Source organism: Mesoplodon densirostris, chromosome 6 (genome assembly GCF_025265405.1).
Source record: "Mesoplodon densirostris isolate mMesDen1 chromosome 6, mMesDen1 primary haplotype, whole genome shotgun sequence".
Classification (NCBI taxonomy): Eukaryota; Metazoa; Chordata; class Mammalia; order Artiodactyla; family Ziphiidae; genus Mesoplodon; species Mesoplodon densirostris.
The window spans coordinates 75,893,188-75,917,072 of NC_082666.1; the positions used below are offsets into that span (position 1 = coordinate 75,893,188).

Consider the following 23,885-nt stretch of genomic DNA (forward strand, 5'->3'; position numbering starts at 1 on the left):
TAAAAATGAGATAAGGCAAGACCTTATTTGAACTTTGAACTTAATAATACTGCTGATTCATCTCTTTGACTTGAGGAGGTTAAAGCTGTTGATAATGTGTCCTGAATTGGGTCTATCCAGGCAAAGTGAAGATGGAGTCACTGGTGAATTTAAACAATGTAGTCAATAAAAAGGATAGTTGAAACTCTCTCTTTCATCAACACACATATATGAAGGGACAGACAAACAAAATTTTCCATTCTTTTTTTTAAGAATAACAATATAATTTATTATTTATCAAATTGATTTTTTATTTTATTTTTTAATTTTTTAACATCTTTATTGGAGTATAAATTGCTTTACAATGGTGTGTTAGTTTCTGCTTTATAACAAAGTGAATCAGCTATACACATATCTCCTCCCTCTTCTTTTTTTTTTTTTCTTTTTGCGGTATGCGGGCCTCTCACTGTTGTGGCCTCTCCCGTTGCGGAGCACAGGCTCCGGATGCGCAGGCCCAGCGGCCATGGCTCACGGGCCCAGCCGCTCCGCGGCATATGGGATCCTCCCAGACCGGGGCACGAACCCGTATTCCCTGCATCGGCAGGCGGACTCTTAACCACTGCGCCACCAGGGAGGCCCTCCTCCCTCTTCTTAATTGTAGGGTTTGGGGAATTGAAATGCAGCCCTAATTGCTTGCACTTCTCCACGCCAGCTTGCTTGCATACAGAGGCCTGGAGAGGACTTTTCCAAGTCAAATCTCCCTAGCCAAGCCTCACTCGCCTGTAACCTGCCATATGCAGACAGAGGTCTAAGATTTATCTTACCTTAACCAAGAAGGAGCCAAGAGTGGATGGAAGTCTTATGGCTTTGTTGCTCTATGTGGAAAAGAAACAGACTGAGTGAATTTATGTATGATCCCTCAGGAGAAAGCATCTTTGTGCTATATTTCTTTTTGACTTGGAGACCCTGAAAGCAAGTTGGAAGAGGCAGTTCATAAAGTCTGGATTGGTTTGAGTTTTGGGGAGAGCCTTGATTACAAAGAAAGAAATGCTTTATTTATATATACCAGATGTAATAGAGGATTCCCTGGTCTATCTTTCCAGGAACTAGGAGCCCCTGGTGAAAATCATTTTGTCTCAGGTGGGAGTCATTCCTCATCGGTCAGCAGAGCCTGATAAGAACATTTCCTCCCCAGGATTTGCTGGAATCTGTGTGTTCCCTTCAAATGATGACAAACTAATTGCACTGGCTTCCTGTCCCGTGCACAGTCTTTCTGCAGAGAATGGGGGAGGTCAACCTTTCTGATGAGCCGGCTTGCTTTTCTTTGCTGACATGGACCAACAGTGTTGCACTTAACAGCTCTTACTGTAAGTGGTGCTGTTGGATCGGTTTCCCATGTACACTTCCAATCGGTACCTAAGTGCATTTAGAGGATGATTTGTTATCAGAAGGATTGTTCCTTTTGACTCGTAGAATAATCTTTTTTCATATGATATTCTCTTCCTACTGAGATACGTGGAGACAGCTCTGCCTCCTTCTAGTTTGCAATCCTGAGATTTCTCTTAGAGGCAATAAAAAAATTAAAGCAATAGGGATGAGGTTTTGGTGCCTACTGGACATGCCTGTCCTAACCTAAGAGAGAAGCTGGGGGGTTTGAGGATGCCCAGGAGCTGTGGCAGACAATGGTGTAAATAGATAGTGTGGGGAAAATGGGGAGGGGACTACAAATTACAGAAAATGAAATGATCATTTACATATAAAAGAAATTTTTTTTTAAAAAGGAGCCTAGAAAGGTGCAGGAAAAAGAGAAGAGTTTTGCCTTGATAATTAGCCAGGAGAAGTCATTATGGGCTGACTACGTGTGTAAAAGCCATGTTTTTAAAAAATGTACATGTATAGCTACATGTATGTGTGTGTTATTTTTATAATTAGCAGATGGATTTACTTCATTTTTTCCCCTGGGCTTCTTCCCCAAGTTACTGTCCCCTGGCAGGCTCCATTGCACTTAATGGCTCATCCCTGAACACTGAAGGACAGCTGAGCCTCATGACCCCTGCTCTGGGAGGGTTTGCAATGTAAACACTGCATCTCTAGGTAGCTCACTGCTTAGAGAAAGTATGTCACATTTTAAAACTGTGAGTCCTTTGTGTTTTTCAGTGCTTATTTCATAAGCTTAAGAGACATTAGGCTTGTTATTATTTTTCATGGAGGAGTGAGCTTAGTTGCTCTTGTAATTGATAAACTTGTTTTTCCTCCAGTGCCATCGGCCAAGGTTCTGCAGCAAGAATAAGAGGATGACCAATGGACCAGCATCTCCTGCAGAGCATATTTGGACCATTTTTTACAGAATGAAAATACAAGGGCTTTAGTCTGGGGCAATCTGGCAGGAGAAGGCTGGTATACTTGGTTTCCTTCTGTCACACTTTTTGTGCAATGAATTAGACTTTTAAATCAGCAAATTCAGCGAGATGAGTTAGATCTTTGCACAAAAGCAGTGGAAGATTTCCAGCTGGTTGGGGATATGATATGGAAATGTCTTGCTAAATCAGGGTCTGGTGGAATGTTGCTCTCCTGGCAGCCAGGCTCTGTTTCTCGGCAAGCAATCTGTTGGTTGCATGTAGGATGGAGCGCGCTGAGAGCGTAAGCACCGTCTTGCTTGTGGAAGACCTGGTGGTTCAGATGTTTTACATTAGGAACTGGGTGTGGGTTTTTTCAAGTTAAACTAAAGCAGCAGTTCTAGTAGGAAGAAACTCCCTGATCTGTGTCTTCTGTTTCTGGATGCTCTTCCTCAGAGATCCAGATTTCAGCAGAGAGAGTTGTTAATGGTGGACTTTGGGCAACTGAAACCGTATGGGAGGGATGACAAAGATGGAGTTATGTCATGATCTTCAACACTTTATTTAGAGGCTGTTGATGTTAGAATAATCAGTCAAGACAAACAAAGGCACTCACTTTGGATGAAAATTTTGCCTTCCCTTGCAATTTTAGATAACTGAGTTCTAAGCCTCACACAGCAACACATTTTCCTAACTGATGACTGATTTTTCTGGTTGTGCAAGCAGTGTCCAAATGATCAGGCAAATATCTGGCTTCAGAACAAATATTTTATACCATACTGAGCCAACCATCAGCACTTGCCAAGGTGAGGCCTGACCTCTCCTTTCCTTCCATCTTATAATTTCTGTTTATTAGGTATGAGCTTCCTCTTGATCCTGAAGATTGGCTCTGATGTAACCTGAGTGAAGCTCTTAATGTCCTTTTTCAGACAGAAACACAATTTGGCTCATTTTTCCTGAGTTCGTCTTCACATTTTCTTGCCTCTGGATTCCTGGGACTTTCCTGCTGGAGGGCTGGATGTTGCTGTGTTCAAGGCTGTGCTATATCCAGAACTTGAGGCATGGGGGGAGGGGGAGTGCTACTTAGGACTCAGGATACAAACTGGCAGGTGTTAAGGTGGGTGATCCTGGGTAACTCAGAACTGTCAGATTCCTGAGCGGGAGAACTAACTGCCCACACTCTTCCTGGCAATGTGCGTGTCCTTGGTTGAAAGAAGAGCCAGATGAGAATGTTGGATGAAAGGATGAAATTGATGTCCGTCATCATATTTAAAACAACTCAGATTGACTGGTCTTCTGATGGTGATCAGTGGCTGAACCTCGTAAACCTCAGTTAGGGCAGGTTCAAGGAAAAACCATGAGGTGGTTTTCTTTGTCACGTCCTATCTTGCCTTTCAGTTTCCTGTCCCCACTCCTCAAGGATGCCCCCTGCCCACCCCATCTGACTCTCCCTTTCAGTGCCTTGCCTTAGGAAGGAGAGCCAACAAATTTCCAAGTGTTAGCATGTATTTAGCCTTGCAGGATTTCTATTTCCTAGGGAGCCCTAGGAGAAGAGCTGAGCACCCTAAGCTGCTAAGTAAAAATCTGAAAAGGTGGAATTTCTTATGACAAGGGGAGATATTTTGGGGGCAAGTTGAGCTTTCCAGATGAGCTGGGAATGTGGGTGCCTGCTTCTTTGATACCTGAAATATGCCTTCATTTTAGTAGGTTATTTCCACTTCCTCTTTTTCAAAATTTGGGACAATACTTGTAGTGGTTAGGCGATTTGAACCTGAGTTTTGCTATTTACCACCTGTGTGACCTTAGGTAAGTCACTTAATTGCTCCAAGCCTCAATTTCATCATGTACAACGGGAGTAATAGTGATACCTTTTCAAAGAGTTTTTGTGCACTTCTAATGGGGTAATACACATACAGATATATATATATATATATATATATATATATTTTTTTTTTTTACACAGGATATTCTTTAAGGATATTAAAAAATCTAGAAACATTTAGTTGTCTTTAGGGAGATAAACAAGGGCAGGGCTGGAAAACTTCTCATTGCCCTTTTGTACTTTTTGAATTTGGAACCTTATGAATGTATAACCTACATATGATATTAAAATTAAAATGTCCTGGGCCTCCCTGGTGGCGCAAGTGGTTGAGAGTCCGCCTGCCGATGCAGGGGATGCGGGTTCGTGCCCCGGTCTGGGAGGATCCCATATGCCGCGGAGCGGCTGGGCCCGTGAGCCATGGCCGCTGAGCCTGCGCGTCCGGAGCCTGCGCGTCCGGAGCCTGTGCTCCACAACGGGGGAGGCCACAGCAGTGAGAGGCCCGCATACCGCAAAAAAAAAAAATTAAAATGTCCTGATGTTGGGTTCAAAATGGCAGAGTAGAGGGACATGTGCTCATTCCCTCTTGCGAGAGCACTGGAATCACAACTAACTGCTGAACAGTCATCGACAGGAATACACTGGAACTCACCAAAACAGATACCCCACATCCAAAGACAAAGGAGAAGCCTCAATGAGGCAGTGGGAGGGGCGCAATCACAATAAAATGAAATCCCATAACTGCTAGGTGGGTGACTCACAGACTGGAGAACACTTATACCACAGAAGTTCACCCCCTGGAGTGAAGGTTCTGACCCCCACGTCAGGCTTCCCAACCTGGGAGTCCAGCAATGGGAGGAGGAATTCCCAGAGAATCAGACTTTGAAGACTAGTGGGATTTCATTGCAGGACTTCGACAGGACTTGGGGAAGCAGAGACTCCACTCTTGGAGGGCACACACAAAGTAGTGTGTGCATCAGGACCCAGGGGGAAGGAGCAGTGTCCCCATAGGAGACTGAACCAGACCTTCCTGCTAGTGTTGGAGGGTCTCCTGCAGAGGTGGGGGGGGCGGCTGTGGCTCACCACGGGGACAAGGACACTGGCAGCAGAAGTTCTGGGAAGTACTCCTTGGTGTGAGCCCTCCTGGAGTCCGAGTCTGCCATTAGTCCCACCAGAACGCCTATAGGCTCCATTGCTGGGTCGCTTCAGGCCAAACAACCAACAAGGAGGGAACTCAGCCTCACCCATCAGCAGACGGGATTAAAGTTTTACTGAGCTCTGCCCACCAGAGCAACACCCAGCTCTACCCACCACCAGTCCCTCCCCTCAGGAAGTTTGCACAAGCCTCTCAGATAGTCTCATCCACCAGAGGGCAGACAGTAGAAGCAAGAAGAACTACAATCTTGCAGCCTGTGGAATGAAAACCACATTCACAGAAAGATAGACAAAATGAAAAGGCAGAAGACTATGTACCAGATGAAGGAATAAGATAAAACCCCAGAAAAGCAACTAAATGAAGTGGAGATAGGCAATTTTCCAGAAAAAGAATGCAGAATAATGATAGTGAAGATGATCCAGGACCTTGGGAAAAGAATGGAGTCAAAGATCGAGAAGATACAAGAAATGTTTAACAAAGACCTAGAAGAATTAAAGAACAAACACCTAGAAGAATTAAAGAACAAACAAACAGAGATGAACAATACAATAACTGAAATGAAAAATACACTAGAAGGAATCAATAGCAGAATAACTGAGGCAGAAGAACGGATAAGTGACCTGGAAAACAGAATGGTGGAATTTGCTGCCACAGAACAGAATAAAGAAAAAAGAATGAAAAGAAATGAAGGTAGCCTAAGAGACCTCTGGGACAGCATTAAATGCATCAACGTTCACATTACAGGGGTCCCAGAAGAAGAGAGAGAGAAAGGATCTGAGAAAATATTTGAAGAGATTATAGTCGAAAACTTCCCTAACATGGAAAAGGAAATAGCCACCCAAGTCCAGGAAGCGCAGAGAGTCCCAGGCAGGATAAACCCAAAGAGAAACATGATGAGACACATAGTAATCAAATTGACAAAAATTAAAGACAAAGAAAAATTATTAAAAACAACAAGGGAAAAACGACAAATAACATACAAGAGAACTCCCATAAGGTTAACAGCTGATTTCTCAGCAGAAACTCTACAAGCCAGAAAGGAGTGGCACGATATATTTAAAGTGATGAAAGGGAAGAACCTACAACCAAGATTACTCTACCTGGCAAAGATCTCATTCAGATTCAATGGAGAAATCAAAAGCTTTACAGACAAGCAAAAGCTAAGAGAATTCAGCAGCACCAAACCAGCCCTACAACAAATGCTAAGGGAACTTCTCTAAGTGGGAAACACAAGAGAAGAAAAAGACCTACAAAAACAAACCCAAAACAATTAAGAAAATGGTAATAGGAACATACATATCAATAATTACCTTAAATATGAATGGATTAAATGCTTCAACCAAAAGACATAGGCTCACTGAATGGATACAAAAACAAGAACCGAATATATATGTTATCTACAAGAGACCCACTTCAGACCTAGGGACACATACACACTGAAAGTGAGGGGATGGAAATAGATATTCCATGCAAATGGAAATCAAAAGATAGCTGGAGTGGCAATACTCTTATCAGATAAAATAGACTTTAAGAATGTTACAAGAGACAAGGAAGGACACTACATAATGATCAAGGGATCAATCCAAGAAGAAGATATAACAGTTATAAATATATATGCACCCAACATAGGAGCACCTCAAGACATAAGGCAAAAGCTAACAGCTATAAAAGAGGAAATTGATAGTAACACACTGATAGTGAGGGACTTTAACACCTCACTTACACCAAAAGACAGATCATCCAGACAGAAAATTAATAAAGACACACAGGTTTTAAATGATACAATAGACCAGATAGATTTAATTGATATTTATAGAAAATTCCATCTGAAAACAGCAGATTACACTTTCTTCTCAAGTGTATAAGGAACATTATCCAGGATAGATCACATCTTGGGTCACAAATCAAGCCTCGGTAAACTTAAGAAAATTGAAATCATATCAAGCATCGTTTCTGACCACAACGCTATGAAATTAGAAATAAATTACAGGGGAAAAAAACATAAAAAACACAAACACATGGAGGCTAAACAATATGTTACTAAATAACCAAGAGATCACTGAAGAAATCAAAGAGGAAATAAAAAAATACCTAGAGACAAATGACAATGAAAACACGATGATCCAAAACCTATGGATGCAGCAAAAGCAGTTCTAAGAAGTTTATAGCATTACAAGCCTATCTCAAGAAACAAGAAAAATCTCAAATAAACAATCTAACCTTACACCTAAAGGAACTAGAGAAAGAAGAACAAACAAAACCTAAAGTTAGCAGAAGGAAAGAAATCATAAATATCAGAGCAGAAATAAATGAAATAGAAACAAAGAAAACAATCACAAAGATCAATAAAACTAAAAGCTGGTTCTTTGGGAAGATAAACAAAATCGATAAACCTTTAGCCAGACTCATCAGGAAAAAGAAGAGGACTCAAATTAATAAAATTAGAAATGAAAAATGACAAGTTACAATGGACAATGCAGAAATACAAAGCATCCTAAGAGACTACTACAAGCAACTCTATGCCAATAAAATGGACAACCTGGAAGAAATGGACAAATTCCTAGAAAGGTATAACCTTCCAAGACTGAACCAGGAAGAAATAGAAAATATGAGCAAACCAATCACAGTAATGAAATTGAAACTGTAATTAAAAATCTTCCAACAAACAGAAGTCCAGGACCAGATAGCTTCACAGGTGAATTCTATCAAACATTTAGGGAAGAGCTAACACCCATCCTTCTCAAACTCTTCCAAAAAATTGCAGAGGAAGGAACCCTCCCAAACTCATTCTATGAGGCCACCATCGCCCTGATTCCAAAACCAGAAAAAGGTACTACACAAAAAGAAAATACAGACCGATATCACGGATGAAAATAGATGCAAAAATCGTCAACAACAACAACAACAAAAAAAAATCGTCAACAAAATACTAGCAAACAGAATCCAACAACACATTAAAAGAATCATACTCCATGATCAAGTGGGATTTATCCCAGGGATGCAAAGATTCTTCACTATACGCAAATCAATCAATGTGGTACACCATATTAACAAATTGAAGAAGAAAAACCATATGATCATCTCAATAGATGCAGAAAAAGCTTTTGACAAAATTCAACACCAATTTATGATAAAAACTCTCCAGAAAGTGGGCATAGAGGGAATCTACCTCAACATAAGAAAGGCCATATACGACAAACCCAAAGCAAACATCATTCTCAATGGTGAAAAACAGAAAGCATTTCCTCTAAGATCAGGAACAAGATAAGGATGTCCACTCTCACCACTATTATTCAACATAGTTTTGGAAGTCCTAGCCATAGCAATCAGAGAAGAAAAAGAAATAAAAGGAATCCAAATTGGAAAAGAAGAAGTAAAACTGTCACTGTTCACAGATGACATGATACTATATATAGATAATCCTAAAGATGCCACCAGAAAACTACTAGAGCCAATCAGTGAATTTAGTAAAGTTGCAGGGTGCAAAATTAATGCACAGAAATCTCTTGCATTCCTATACACTAACAACAAAGATCAGAAAGAGAAATTAAGGAAACAATCCCATTCACCATTGCAACAAAAAGAATAAAATACCCAGGAATAAATCTCCCTAAGGAGGTAAAAGACCTGTACACAGAAAACTATAAGACGCTAATAAAAGAAATCAAAGATGACACAAACAGATGGAGAGATATACCATGTTCTTGGGTTGGAAGAATCAGTATTGTGAAAATGACTATACTACCCACAGCAATCTACAGATTTGATGCAATCCCTATCAACTTACCAATGGCATTTTTTTACAGAACTAGAACAAAAAAAATCTTAAAATTTGTGTGGAGACACAAAAGACCCCGAATAGCCAAAGCAGTCTTGAGGGAAAAAAATGGAGCTGGAGGAATCAGACTCCCTGACTTCAGACTATACTACAAAGCTACAGTAATCAAGACAATATGGTACTGGCACAAAAACAGAAATATAGATCAATGGAGCAGTATAGAAAGCCCAGAGATAAACCCATGCACCTATGGTCAACTAATCTACGACAAAGGAGGCAAGGATACACAATGGAGAAAAGACAGTCTCTTCGATAAGTGGTGCTGGGAAAACTGGACAGCTACATGTAAAAGAATGAATTTAGAACACTCCCTAACACCATACACAAAAATAAACTCAAAATTGATTAAATACCTAAATGTAAGACCAGACATAGAACACTTAGAGGAAAACATAGGAAGAGCACTCTTTTTTTTTTTTTTTTGCGGTATGCGGGCCTCTCACTGTTATGGCCTCTCCCGTTGCAGAGCACAGGCTCCGGACGCGCAGGCTCAGTGGCCATGGGTCACGGGCCCAGCCGCTGTGTGGCATGTGGGATCTTCCCAGACCGGGGCACGAACCCGTGTCCCCTGCATCGGCAGGCGGACTCTCAAGCACTGCGCCACCAGGGAAGCCCCAGGAAGAACACTCTTTGACACAAATCACAGCAAGATCTTTTTTGACCCACCTCCTAGAGTAATGGAAATAAAAAGAAAAATAAACAAATGGGACCTAATGAAACTTAAAAGCTTCTGCATAGCCAAGGAAACTATAAACAAGATGAAAGACAGCCCTCAGAATGGGAGAAAATATTTGCAAACGAATCAACGGACAAAGGATTAATCTCCAAAATATATAAACAGCTCAATATAAACAGCTCATGCAGCTCAGTGTTAAAAAAAGACAACCCAATCAAAAAATGGGCAGAAGACCTAAATAGACATCTCTCCAAAGAAGACATACAGTTGGCCAAGAGGTATATGAAAAGCTGCTCAACATCACTAATTATTAGAGAAAAGCAAATCAAAACTACAATGAGGTATCACCTCACACCGGTTAGAATGGGCATCATCAGAAAATCTACAAACAACAAATGCTGGAGAAGGCGTTAGGAAAAGGGAACCCTCTTGTACTGTTGGTGGGAATTTAAATATGGGGAACAGTATGGAGATTCCTCAGAAAACTGCATATAGAATTACAATATGACCCAGCAATCCCACTACTGGGCATATACCCAGAGAAAACCATAATTCAAAAAGACACATGCACCACAATGTTCATTGCAGCACTATTTACAATAGCCAAGTCATGGAAGCAACCTAAATGTCCATCGACAGATGAATGTTTAAAGAAGATGTGGTACATATATACAATGGAATATTAGCCATAAAAAGGAACGAAATTGGGTCATTTGTAGAGATGTGGATGGACCTAGAGACTGTCATACAGAATGAAGTAAGTCAGAAAGAGAAAAACAGATATCGCTTATTAACACATATATGTGGAACCTAGAAAAATTGTACAGATGAACTGGTTTGCAACGCAGAAATAGAGATGGAGATGTAGAGAACAAACATATGGACACCAAGGGGGGAAAGTGGGGGGCGGGTGGTGGTGTGATGAATTGGGAGATGGGGATTGACATATATACACGAATTTGTACAAAATAGATAACTAATAAAACTAATTTAAAAGAAAAAAAATAAAATTAAAATGTCCCTAAATAACTTACCAGGAGTTTGGTTAGAATAAAGAAGTGTCACCTTAATGGCGACTGTCTCTTAGTGCAGGTCACTGATGAGTGCTTCATAGAGCTGGTCTCATTGAATCCTCACAAGTGTTGTATGGGGAAGGTGCTCTAGAGGGATTCATGGCTGGGATATCAAAGCAGGGGCTTTGGCAGCTACATTCTGTATGTGTAATAAGTTTGAATTATTTTTGTTATAAAATACTTCAACCATACAGGAAAATATGCAGAAGTATTTTTCTATAATTATTTAAAGTGTTCTTAAAACATGGTCATAGAGCTTAGTATCCAAACTGGGATACTCTTGAGAAAGAAGGGCCTGCTGTTGATAATTATGCTGGTTTAACAAATGTAAATTCAACAGCCTCAGGCTAACTGGGTCATATGGGCACCTGGAAATCAAGCATTATTGTAACTGTTGAAGTCTCCCCTTGTGCCTCTTCCTGGCCCATGTTCTCCCCCATCCCCCAAGGCAACCATGATCTTGATATAGATGTGCACACTGTTGATGATTTATGTCCATACCACATATGGGTGCATCATAAACTGTACAAAGTATTCCTTTGTGTGTTTCCAAATGTTAGATAAATGGTACCTTATGTTGTCACTTTTTACTTCTTTTCCTGAAAAATTAAAGAAACTAGGGCCAAGGAATAATTATGTATTTGCTTTTGATTGGAGGCAACAGAAACTAATTCTGGCTAGCTTAAACCAGGGAGGGATTTCATAAAGATTATTGGGGGCATCTTAAGTACCCCATGACTGGGAAAGAGGAGTTCAGGACAGCTCCTGGGATCTGAGCAACAGGTAGGTAGGTAGGTACAGATTCAACCCCTCCCACACCTGTAATCAATATCAATATCAATATGGCCACAGTGGCCCCCAGTCTCTGTATGTCTGGGTTCCAATATTCGAATTCCAGAGACAGTAAGAGAATCCAGTTGGGCCAGGTGTCCTCCCTAGGTCAGCTTCTGGTATATGATCAAGAATGCAGGGTAATGCAGAAAGGACATAACCACTGAGAGCCTGTCCCATGGTATTGGGGCTATTTCCAGAGGAGGGGAAACTGTGAATAGGGCATCTAAAGAAGTGACAACGATAGTGAGCAGAGAAAATTTGGTGATGAGAGGGAAATCTCTGTGTTTATGGTTTCTTGTGAAAAGGAATATAGAGAAAAACACTTGTCCATTTGGGAATTCCCTTCTGGCATTTCTGAGGGAAATTTATATGGACTCCCAAATTCTAGATTCTGAGAAATATCAGTTGAGAAATCCAGAAAACTGGAAGAAGTGTTATAATTCTCCTGTGAGAATTAAAGCTTAATAGTCCGTATAGAGACCTTACTGGTTTGAAGAAATTCACTGACTTCAAGTTGAAAGCAAGAGCAGGAAATATTGATGCACAGAGACAAAGGTCAAGGTCAGGATTTTTGGGAACTGGGACATGAGCAGTGGAAGAGAAACATCAGTGAGACTCTCTTGTGTCTGTTGCTCTAAGTGTCTTCATTGCTCTGTCCACTGCTGACAGTGAATAATTCTTGCAGATAAATATTAGTAAGTTTATAGGCCTTAGGATACTTTTTACAAATCGTATTAGTGGTGTTCTAAGAAATACCAGGTTTTGGAAGCAAAATATGTCCTTAAATTGGCTATTCTGACAATTACTTCTCTGTAGTGCTCTTCACCTTGCCAGGAGATCCAAATATTGCATTATTTGAATTCTATTAGAAAAGTTGATGCTTTGTGGGGTTAAAAATTTCATTTAAAGAATGAGAATCGGGCCTCCCTGGTGGCGCAGTGGTTGAGAGTCCGCCTGCCGATGCAGGGGATACGGGTCCGTGCCCCGGTCTGGGAGGATCCCATGTGCCGCGGAGCGGCTGGGCCCGTGAGCCATGGCCGCTGAGCCTGCGCATCCGGAGCCTGTGCTCCGCAACGGGAGAGGCCACAACAGTGAGAGGCCCGCGTACGGCAAAAAAAAAAAAAAAAAAAAAAAAAGAATGAGAATCTTTAAATATTTGTGGAATTATCTTCCAATTTAAAAATTATTTTTATTTAGCATTTATTTTGTGTTAACGTTAATTTCTTTTTAATGTTTTCTATTACCCTGTGTCTATCAGGTAGAGATCATTTTTACAGGTTATTGAATTCAATAATCTTATCACAATTTGTTGGTTAATTATAATAATAAACCATACATTTGGTATTATATCTTGTTAAACAAAAGACCATGAAAACTTTTCATGTAATCCTATCACAGAAAAACGATTCTCTACTTATTATTATGGTCACTTATTATTTTTCAAAAACATGTAAGTACAAGTATTATGAAAATTACAGAATACTAACATGAATTCTGGAATTGCTGAGAATTCTCAGAAAGTCCATTTCCTAATTCTTGAATCCCAATGATTAAAATCTATCAGAAGTTTGGACACAGTAAAAGGGAATAACACCCTGTGTTGGACACCTGGCAGGGTCAATGATAAAACGTTACTGTTGAGCTCTGAGCTGCTGTCATGAACGACGTCCCTGAGTCAGTCACACTTGTTGGGGGTCTCAGATGCACAAACAGAACTGTTGTTGGATACAAATCTCCAGGTTGATTTTGGCTCCTACCGAAAGTTGGAAAAAATCAATTCCATGATAAATGAAAAGTGACTACTTTCTGGCTTCCAAGAAAACACTAGAAACAGGGGGAAGAAAAATGCCAAAACAGTGAAGTTACCCATGGGCATGGCTGTGAAGTTGGGAGCCATAGTTTAGTCTATGAAACTCCAACCACTGGCATCATTTTTGGGTTAAAACAGCATGTCCAGAAAATCCTAGGTTAAAATGCAGTGGTTGTGTGCATTGTTTCTCTATTTGCTTGAGTTACTTTTCAAATGTGTGTGTCCTCTGTAGATGTACTCTGAGGGAATGGGGGAATGGTTGGAAGAATCTCACAGAGAAAATTAGCCCGGCAGGGTGCATAGAATTGTTGGGGATAGTAGTTCCTGGTTAAGTGTGTGAGTAAAACCTGAGCTGGACCTGGGCTGGGCTAGAGGGACTTGAGGATGGCATCAAACTGGCTGGGTCTGATAACCCAGTATTTCACTACCAGTCATGCAAATTCACCCAGACTTCATGGTTGAAAAAAACCCATTCATAAGGCAGGAATACTGACTTGTATGGCAAGCCGTGTTATTTAGCTCCATGACATAGATGGATATAAAATAGCTTTTTAAAAAATGACTTTACATAGGAATGTTAAAATATTTATTCAGAGATTAGCCATATGTTGGGGGTCCCTTCCTAAAACCCAAACATAAAAACCACCAAAGGAAAATTCCATATAGACTATGATTGCAAATGACTAATGCAATATAATTTAAATAAAACATGGAAAATACATTTCCTTTTTAATAAAGATCTAAATTGTGTTCCTTTTTGAAGCCTTTAGAAACAAAATTCAGCTGTTAAAAAGTGTTGAGATTCCTTTAGAAAAGTAAACTTTATTTGCCTTTTATAGAATAAAGAACTTTGATAAGACTCTAAAGTTTTAAATAATCTGTTACTGTATATCATTGATATTTCTAGATACTGTGGGGGACACACGTAAGTCAAATCTTCATTCTTGGCAGATCAGAGGCCTATTATGTTTAAGTAAAACTGAATTAAAATAAAACCTTTTGCTTTCCAAAAACCACAGTTTTTACAAGTTAGTTAACATCAAGTGCTTTTCAAAGTTGACGCCAGTGCATGCAGCAGTCAGGAGACCACATCTGCACTGGTTGTGCCCATCACCTTGTGCTGGTCTCAGGAGATTTATAAACAGCATTTCAATGTTTCTAGGCATCCTGTAATTACCTCCAAAAACAAACTCCAGAGGAACTGGAGTTTCCATGTGTGAGATGGATGGCTCTTTTTGCCCAGTTACATATGAAGTCTTTAAGGGTCAATAAAAATAATTTTTTTCATCCTTAACACTAGTTCCCTAATTTGCATGTGATCTTATGCTAGATATTGTGCTGGAAGTTAATCAGACATAGTCCATTGATGCCTCAAAGACAATACTATTTGATACAAAGATTAAGAATTATGGTAATAATAATTATAGCAATAATTATTATAGTAATGATTATAATAATAATAACTATTTTAGTGATAGTAATAATAATAATCATAATAATTACAGCAAGCACTTATTAAGCCCTTATTATGTTCCAGGCCCTGTGCTAAGCAGTTTTCACATATTAGGTCTCTGAATATGATCATCAAGCCTAGGAGGTGGGTAGCATTATGCCCATTTTACAGATGCAGAAAGTGAGCTTTAGAGAGGGTAAGCGACTTGTCCAAGGCTGACTGGGTAGTCACTGATGAAGGTGGGCAACAAAGTTTTGAAGCCTAGATGTGAGAACACAGAGACAAGTTCACAACCATTTATAAGATACACATGTGACATGCACATTTCCATCACTTGAACATTCACTTTAGTGGCCTTACACTGAAGGAAGTAGAGAAACAAAGTTCTGTCGGAATTACTATATGTTATTTCATTTTTTGGGGAACAGAAGGCTTAGTGGAAGGTGGCGTTTTAGGAGAAATATATAACTGACTTTCCGTACCACCAGAAGGTGTTTCGGCAGATTAAAAAGGGAACTAATGCTTCCTTAGAGGACTGCCCCATGACATTTTCCACCTGCTTTTCTGCCTCTTGTCCTGTACTTTTGGCATTTCTTCTGCTCTTAAGAGTCAGTGAGTCAACAGCATGTTTTTAGCATGCCCTGTGTGCACAGAAGTGGACTCCGACTCAGCAGGAATATAAAACTACCATGGGCCAGACCTGTGCCAGCCTTTTCTGCCAGCCAGGGGATCGGGGGCAGGGTAGTGTGGAAGAACAGAGTATAGAGAATAAAATTATATGTAAATGTGTATGTGTGTGCGTGTGTGTGTGCGCGCGTGTGTATAAAATTCATTTTAATTAATTTATTTATGGCTGTATTAGGTCTTCGTTTCTGTGCGAGGGCTTCCTCTAGTTGTGGCAAGCGGAGGCCACTCTTCATCGCGGTGCGCGGGCCTCTCACTATCGCAGCCTCTCTTGTTGCAGAGCACAGGCTCCAGACGCGCAGGCTCAGTAATTGTGGCTCACGGGCCCAGCCGCTCCGCGGCATGTGGGATTTTCCCAGACCAGGGCGCGAACCGGCATTCCCTGCATTGGCAGGCAGGCTCCCAACCACTGCGCCACCAGGGAAGCCCTAAAATTCATTTTAAGTCTCATAATCACTTAAGGGTATTTTTTTTAACTGGGCAATTTTACCAGTGCTCCCGCTTGCACATTCTGATAAGTTCCTAAATGGAAGCCTGATAGAAATTAATCTTTTAATGCCTCATAAGTAAAAAAGCAAATCATAGAATGATATGGCTCAAAGGGATCCCAGAGATCTAAAGTGTTTCATGGAACATTAATGTCCTTGATCTCTTAATAGGTGTTTTGGAAATGGGCCCCATGGTCAAATAAAATTTGGGAATACTGGGTTAAAGTTAAATAGGTATTTTTCCTGCGGAACTTCACGGAGTCTTTCATATGCTAATGTGCTTTGTGAATCTCCAAGAGGGTGGATAAAGTCTGAAGTGTTTCAAGATTTATTTTACCCCCAATTCTCTTTTTGAGAAATGCTGGTCTAGGTGAGCCAGCTAGGAATGGCTCTACATGATGATAGCAGCTGACACCTTTTTAAGAGCAAGGAAATCCCAAGGGGAAGGAAGGATATATCAGTTGCCCCTGTTTCATGCCAAGAATTCTCAGTGAGAGGCCTTTCCCTGGAGGCTCAGAGAAGGCTGGAAGGCATCTGTAGGCGAACAGGGCCCACTTCATTGTGACCCACGCTATAGAGAAGCTCTGAACTCAGCACAGAAGGATGAGCAGCCCCTTAGAATCAGGAAAATGTATTTATCCCTGACCTAGCCCACTGAGGACACATGAAGTGGGGAGGGGACTGTCTTAGCTGTACTTCCAAAGCTAGTCTGAGTGCCTTTCCCTAAGCAGACTAGTTGTGTGAGTTTAGGTTGGGAAGCACTGGTTCAAGAAGACATTAAACTGATGCCCTTTCAGAGGTGTCAGTGTGAAAATGCGTATCATGAAACTCCAAGAATGGGATAGAGCATGCAGGATTTTAAAAAGTTACTTGACTATGAAACGCTTATGCAGCATTTGGGAGGCACTTGTGTTACAAGGAAAACCCTTTGGGAAACACTGATCTAATCCGACCTTCTCATTTTACCAGTGAGCAACTCTGGGCAGGCATTTCTTACCTGTGGAGCCCTTTCAGGTTCCTTTTCTCCATCACTGTGACACATTTGTTGGAATTAACTTGATCAAAATTGGGGGCAGCTTTGAAGAGATTTCTTTAGTTCATAAGCCCTTTTTGTATGTTTCAAGGGCAAATTACTCTGTATACCTTGAGTTTCCATTGTCAAAAGCCAAAGATTAATTCAACCAAACTTTATATAATATTACCTTTGCCCAAAGATGTTTACGTACAGTGGTGGTCTACAAAGATATAAAATGTAGTTCTTAGTATATAAGACATTGATAATAATGACAAATACTATATAGATGGCAATAATATGAATATCTAACATTTATTGAATGCCTTTCTGTTTGTCAGGCACTGTACTAATATTTTCATCCTCCCAACAATTTATGAGGTCGGGATTATAATAATCCCCATTTCACAGTGATGATACTGAGGTGAGGAGAAGGTAAGGAACTATTCCAAGGCCACATACAGCTGGAGGAGAGAAGACATATAGAAAGGTGTAGCAGCACATGAAACATTCCTTATGAGTGGTACAAAGTGCTATGTGAGTTCAGAGAACAGAAAAATAATTTTCAAAAGACTTTATCAGTGAAAGTGTCAATTATGTGGTGGACAATTACGGTTTGTTTGCCCATCTCTCCTGCCTTTGGGGACCAGCACCCCCTGACTTTGGAGGAACTTTATCCCTTTCACTGTGGGATTCCTGCTTTGTGGTTGGATGCATTGCCTCAAACTGGACCAGAGTCTTTGGGAATTTGGGGATTAGAACCAAGGGAAGAGACTTTCCTTTTGGCTGGTAAAGCTGTAAAATCTTATCTGAGATGTGCCTGACTTGTCTTCAGCCCTGGGGAAGGAGCTGGGCTGTGGTAGGAGAGAATGATGGTGATGTCAAGAGAGAGGCAGGTCCTAGAAGTGCAGAGATGGAGTCCTGGAGACCTTCTGGTTATCTCTGAGGCTTGGAGGCTGCATCCTTTTCTTCTTGTCTGGGACAGAGGACTTACCACCCTCTCTTCTTCTGGGAATGATACTGTCCTTCCTTGCAAAATGAAATGTTATTAGAAAGTGGTTAAAAAAAATCCCCCATCATAGAGATGTGCACAGGTCCTTAGAAGTGTTGACATTCTATTTGGTGCTAAGACAAGGCTCCCTCAACCATAAAGTCAGGAACTTTACAGGGGAATGGAGAGAGTAGAGGCAAAACAACAACAACAACAACACACACACACAAACTTCGCTGTTGAAGAGAAAAGGTAAAGAGTCTCAACAGGATTCAGTTGATTACTTCACACTTTAATGATATTAATAAAAAGGGGAAGGGCCACATAAGAATTTGTACTGAATGTAGGTGCCATCTTGGCCACTTCCTTCAACCTCACAGAAAGCCTCCTTTTTCTCATCTGTAAAATGGGAATCATATGAATGCCATTACTACTTCTTTTAGTTGTTTTGAGCCTCCAAAGAGAAAACAGATGCAAAGCCTTTGTCAACTGCAAAACAACATATAAGTGTGAGCTGTTATTCACAGTCATCTTACTATGATCAAACACTTTATAATCCTGCAGCAAATCCAGCTTAGTCCCAGGAAGTGGACAATATTTGGAGGAGGAGAAGAAGCAGGAGATTTCAGTGACTTTAGTGGGTGCAAAAATGCTTTGAGGGTGAAAGGAGATAGAAGCAAAAATGAGAATTGTTTCTTCCCTTTTGGGGCTTTATCCTTTTTCCTGTTGATTTTCTATGGGGAATTTCTTGATTTGGGATTTTTGGTGGGCTTTATGGAGAGAAGGCAGAACATATCTGACCCCCCCTCCCCACCCCACCCCCAAATGCCAGAAAGCTTGTGAAAGGAGCAAGCCCAGTTCCTGGTACCCTGTCCTTGTTTAATTGGGGTTTGTTCATTCATTCCTGGTAAGACCTTACAAAGGGCTTTACCCTCCTCCTAGTTAAAGCGATGAATCCTGGTAAGAGCTCCGCAGTGTGGACACGTACAGTGTGGGACAGCCTGTTTCTAAGCAGGAGCTGGGCCAGGGAGGGTGAAAGGTCAAGAAGAATAAGGAAATACGCGTCCACGCATCTGTGTTGCTGCTGTTGCGGCCACCACAACAAACAAGCAAAAAAAAAAAAAAGTTTTCTTCCTGAGAAGTGTGCTGCCTTCAGAGAGCCTGGGGAAAAGTGTGGATGGCTGGGTGGATCCTGCTGGATTGAAGGGCCTGACAGTATGTGATTCCCTGCAACAAATGGTAGTGGTGGGGTGTGTGTACACACGCAGACACACTCGCAGCGCCCAGCCTCCAATTTCAGCGCTGGCAGAAGATAACAATTCTCAGCTCGCTCTTCCAGGGTTATTTTTGGCTGGGGCTGTTCTCTGATGGCAAAAGGTTTCAGCCCCCTCCCAACTCCACCCCTGTCCTTGTTCAAAAGAGAAACTGGTGCTTGTAAACCGCTCACTCCCTGGGAGGCCGGGAGGCAGGGCTGCGGGTTGGAGGGGAGAGGGGCCGCGGGTACGGGGAGAGGACCCCCAATCCTGGTCAAGTTCTCACCACCCCTTCCCCGGCTGTTTTCTAGCGGAGGGTGTGCAGGGGGAGACGCGATCACCGGGGAAGGCTCGGGCTAGGCGCGCGAGGAGGCGTCCCCGGTATCGGGGTAGCTGGCCCTGGGAAGGGGCTTTGGGGACACCCCGAAAGTGGGTCCAGCTGGGAGAAGAAGCTGCGGGCACGTCGGGCGCTCCGGCCAGAGAGGAAGTTGGGCGGGTGCGAACTTTTCTTGGAAGGTAGAGGCCAAACTCTGCGGGGGCAGCTAGGGGCCGCGCGCAGAGGGAGGAGCGGTCGGCGCGGCAGGAGGGCGCGGGGCGCGGGCCGGCCGCAGAGGGGGCCGCGGCGCGAGGCGGAGCCCGGGCGCGCCGCCAAGCTGGTGGGGGCCCCGTCGGGCTGCAGATTCCCTCCGGCTCCCGGAGCCGCGGCAGGACCGGCCAGGAGGCGCCATGGAGGGGAGCCCCATCCCGGTGCTGACGGTGCCGACGGCGCCCTACGAGGACCAGCGGCCGGCCGGCGGCGGGGGGCTGCGAAGGCCCACCGGGCTCTTCGAGGGTCAGCGCAACTACCTGCCCAACTTCATCCAGAGCGTGCTGTCGTCCATCGACCTGCGCGACCGCCAGGGCTGCACCATGGTGGTGGGCAGCGACGGCAGGTACTTCAGCAGGACGGCCACGGAGATCGTGGTGCAGATGGCCGCGGCCAACGGGGTGAGTGACATGCCGCCCCTCGCGTCCGCAGTCCCCCTCCTCACCCTGCCTCCTCCGCCGGCCCGCCCCAGGCCCAGCCCAGACCCCCACCCTACTCCCGGGCTCGGCCGCTCCCCCAGGTCCCCTCCGCCCGCGTCCCGCTACCGCAGCTCCCCGCAGCCTCCCCGGCGCACCCGGGACGCCCGGGCTGTGTCGCGCCCGCCGTTCCGAAAGGCCTTAAGGGTTCCTCGCCCTTCTTTGAGCCCAGCCGGGCATCCCGACCGACGTGCCACATCGCCCTGAACTCTCTCTGGACGCTGACCATGTCCTGCACCTGCTTGCTGTTCTCGACTTTCTCTTCCCCAACCCTTTAAAAATATTTCCTCTGACCGTTTTCACTACCCTCCCCCTACCAATATATTGATAGTTGTCCCCCTCCCCCCAACTCCTGTATCCTATTTGCAGTCTTCTTCTACTCCACATCTTGGCTCTGCCAAATTTAACAGTAGTGTTGGCTCGGAAGACACACACACACACACACACACCAGTGTTGGTTACTGACATATTTAGCAAGCGTGGACCCTGAAGATTTTTAATATCATTGGTTCGTGGAGTTATATTTCATAATTGATTTGATTAGGGAAAGGATGGGACGGGGATCAATGTGAAGCTATACAGACTGCGCTCTCGGTTCCGGGCAGGCAAATCTCTAAATGGTCAGAAATGGGATTTGCAATGCTTTTCTTGAAGCAGTTCCCACCTTCTCTCCAAGATGCCCTTTGGCAGTCGACAACATTTCATGCCTCTTCCCCCCTGCAGTTTTCATCCTCCTTCCCTCTCCCTTCTCGCACCACTTAAGTAGTCTTCTTTTGCAGTGTGAATTCTCAGACCTTGAGTTTATCTCTTTCTCCTTCCTTTCTCCCTATCCTACAACTAGACGCACCTTTTGACATATCCCCATACCCTGATCTCCTCCTTTCCAAAGCCACAGCGTCTCAAGAGGGATACTGACTTCAAGGGTCCCTGAGTTCTCTGTGGGAAACATTGTCTAAAAGAGGAACTTAAGCCTTGTTAATGCAGTCAGATCCACACACACAGAACTTCCCTTTAAGTGAAACCTCTGCAGATGTATAAATGAGTGTGAACATTTAAAAAAGCGAAACTAAACAATGATCTGGCTTTTGAATGCCTCCTTCCCTCCTTTCCAACCCTATCCTTTTTAATTTTCTCATTTCTTGCTTAAAAAGACAGCTTTGAGGTTGTCCATGCTTCACATTTGTCTACTATAACTCCCCTTTCTCAGTGTTTCAGGAATAGGGAAAGAGGATTTTTTTTTTTTACTAACCAAAAAGCAGTTGGGTGAAACAGGGCCTGTCTGGGGTGAGGGTGAGCTGGGTGGTGGGACTGTGATCTCCAGCCCCAGCAGATGATGCTGCTGGAGATATAAGACTTGTATTTCTCTCTGGCTCCTCACTTGGGATTGATGAAAGTTGGCCTGAATCAGGGATTTGGAGAGAGGTTAACAAATGGTCTTTTACTCTTGTCTGACAAAGCCATTCCCATGGAATGATAGAGAATAATGAGCCTTGGGAGAGCTGTGGCAGCTTTCATACTCCTTCCTGGGCCAGGTTTTCCAAGGAGTGAGAAAAACATGGCCTGTCCAATATTTATTGCGGGTCAGGATAGTTTTGGAGTTACAGTTGTTGATTTGCATGGACGCGTTATTATTATGCTTTATTATTTCTTGGCATACTTTACCCTAAGGGCTCTTCAATCTCTTAACTTCAGTGGGTCTTCTCTGTAAACACATTTTATTGACTTTAAGAGTGGAGTTTATTTTAGGAGATAGTTAGCATACGTTAATATATACCTAAAATAGAGTCAAATTTAATCTACCAGTTGTTATGAAGGACAGAATGACAAACTAAAGTCCACACAGAAGCACCGTCTTTTAAATAATCTGGAAGTATTAATTCTAAGATGGACGAGCATGGGGGAAAGGGATGGTTGACTCTTATAAAGATTTCAAACAGCCAGTTTTCACCAATCTTTTCCTCATTTTGTTCAGCTTCGTGGGAGCTTTTGCTAAAGCAAAGTGAATAATCAGAAGGCTGACTTCAGGAGAGAGGCGGTTTAAAAGGGACCACCGGGGCTTCCCTGGTGGCGCAGTGGTTGAGAGTCCGCCTGCCGATGCAGGGGACGCGGGTTCGTGCCCCAGTCCGGGAGGATCCCACATGCCGCGGAGCGGCTGGGCCCGTGGGCCATGGCCGCTGAGCCTGCGCGTCCAGAGCCTGTGCTCTGCAACGGGAGAGGCCACAACGGTGAGAGGCCCGCGCACCGAAAAAAAAAAAAAAAAAAAAAGACTACCGTAAGCAAAATTGGTCTTGCATGATTGCAAATTGATGGGGATGCACTTGCCTCCTGACTTGGCCTGCTGATTATACTCAGGAATGGGGAACTTCAACTCAATTCCAAATGCTTTGGCCTTTTTTGATTTCCCCATTGGATATTCATAGTAAAAAAAAAAAAAAAAAAGAAAATAGTAGAAGATAGAATTTATTCTCTTTGAACTGACTTGAATATGACCAGGTGGGCTGCATTCTCTCTCTCTGAAAAACCTTGGTTTTGATTGAAAAAGTTAATTTTACAAAGCAGCTTTTCTATAAAAAATGATAGTTACTCTTCGATTATGAAATTGCTGGAGGAAAACAGAAGTTTGGAATTTCTAAAACAATAAACTACACTATTAATATTTTAATATCTCATAAAGTTTGAAATAGATTCCTACACAAATACCTGTACAATTGGAGATGTTAAAAAACTTTCTCATAAAGTTATGAAACTTTCAAGCTTTCAGAAAAGTGGAGAGAATAGATTAACGACATCCATATGCCCTTGTCCTAGATTGTTGACATTTTTCTATGTTTGATTCATCTTTTTGAGAGGCTAAAGTATATTAAAATATATTAAAGAACATGACATTTTACCCTAAGTTCTTCAGTATGGATCTCTAAAAAAGAAGAACATTTTCCTTGATAGAGACAGTATCATTAACATCCCAAACAAAATAAAAAATTATTTCTTTACGTTATTTATGACCCAGTCCACATTCAGATTTCTTCAATTATTCTGAAATGTCTTTTATACCTAATTTGTTCAAACTTGTTTCTTCTAATCAAGGAACACACATTATATTTGTCTTAAGTCTCTTTTAACCTAGAAAGTACCTCCCTTTTTATTTTTATTTTGTTAACGAAATTGACTTGTTGCCGAGACTAGGTCAGTTGGTTTTTCTATAGAATGTCTCCTCCACCTCCTTTCTGGAATTTTCTGATTACTTCTTTATGGTGTCGTTTAACTTTTCACTCTATTCCCTGTGTGTGTGTGTGAACTAGAAATCAGTCTAAAGGCTTAATTAGGGTCAGGTTCGGTATTTTTTTATAAGATTATTTCATAGGTGATGGTGTATATTCAGTTGCATAATACAAGGAAACATAATCTCTGGTTGTTCCATCAT

At 42.3% G+C, this 23,885-nt stretch overlaps 1 protein-coding gene across 1 annotated transcript in view; it reads left to right on the forward strand.

Moving 5' to 3' along the window:
* Nucleotides 1-20,128: 20,128 nt before the first annotated feature.
* PGM5 (phosphoglucomutase 5) overlaps nt 20,129-23,885 on the forward strand; it is a 202,840-nt gene continuing 199,083 nt past the window's right edge. The window contains exon 1 of the mRNA XM_060101197.1: nt 20,129-20,389. Coding sequence (XP_059957180.1) covers nt 20,129-20,389 — 261 coding nt within the window. The remainder of the gene's footprint in view (nt 20,390-23,885) is intronic.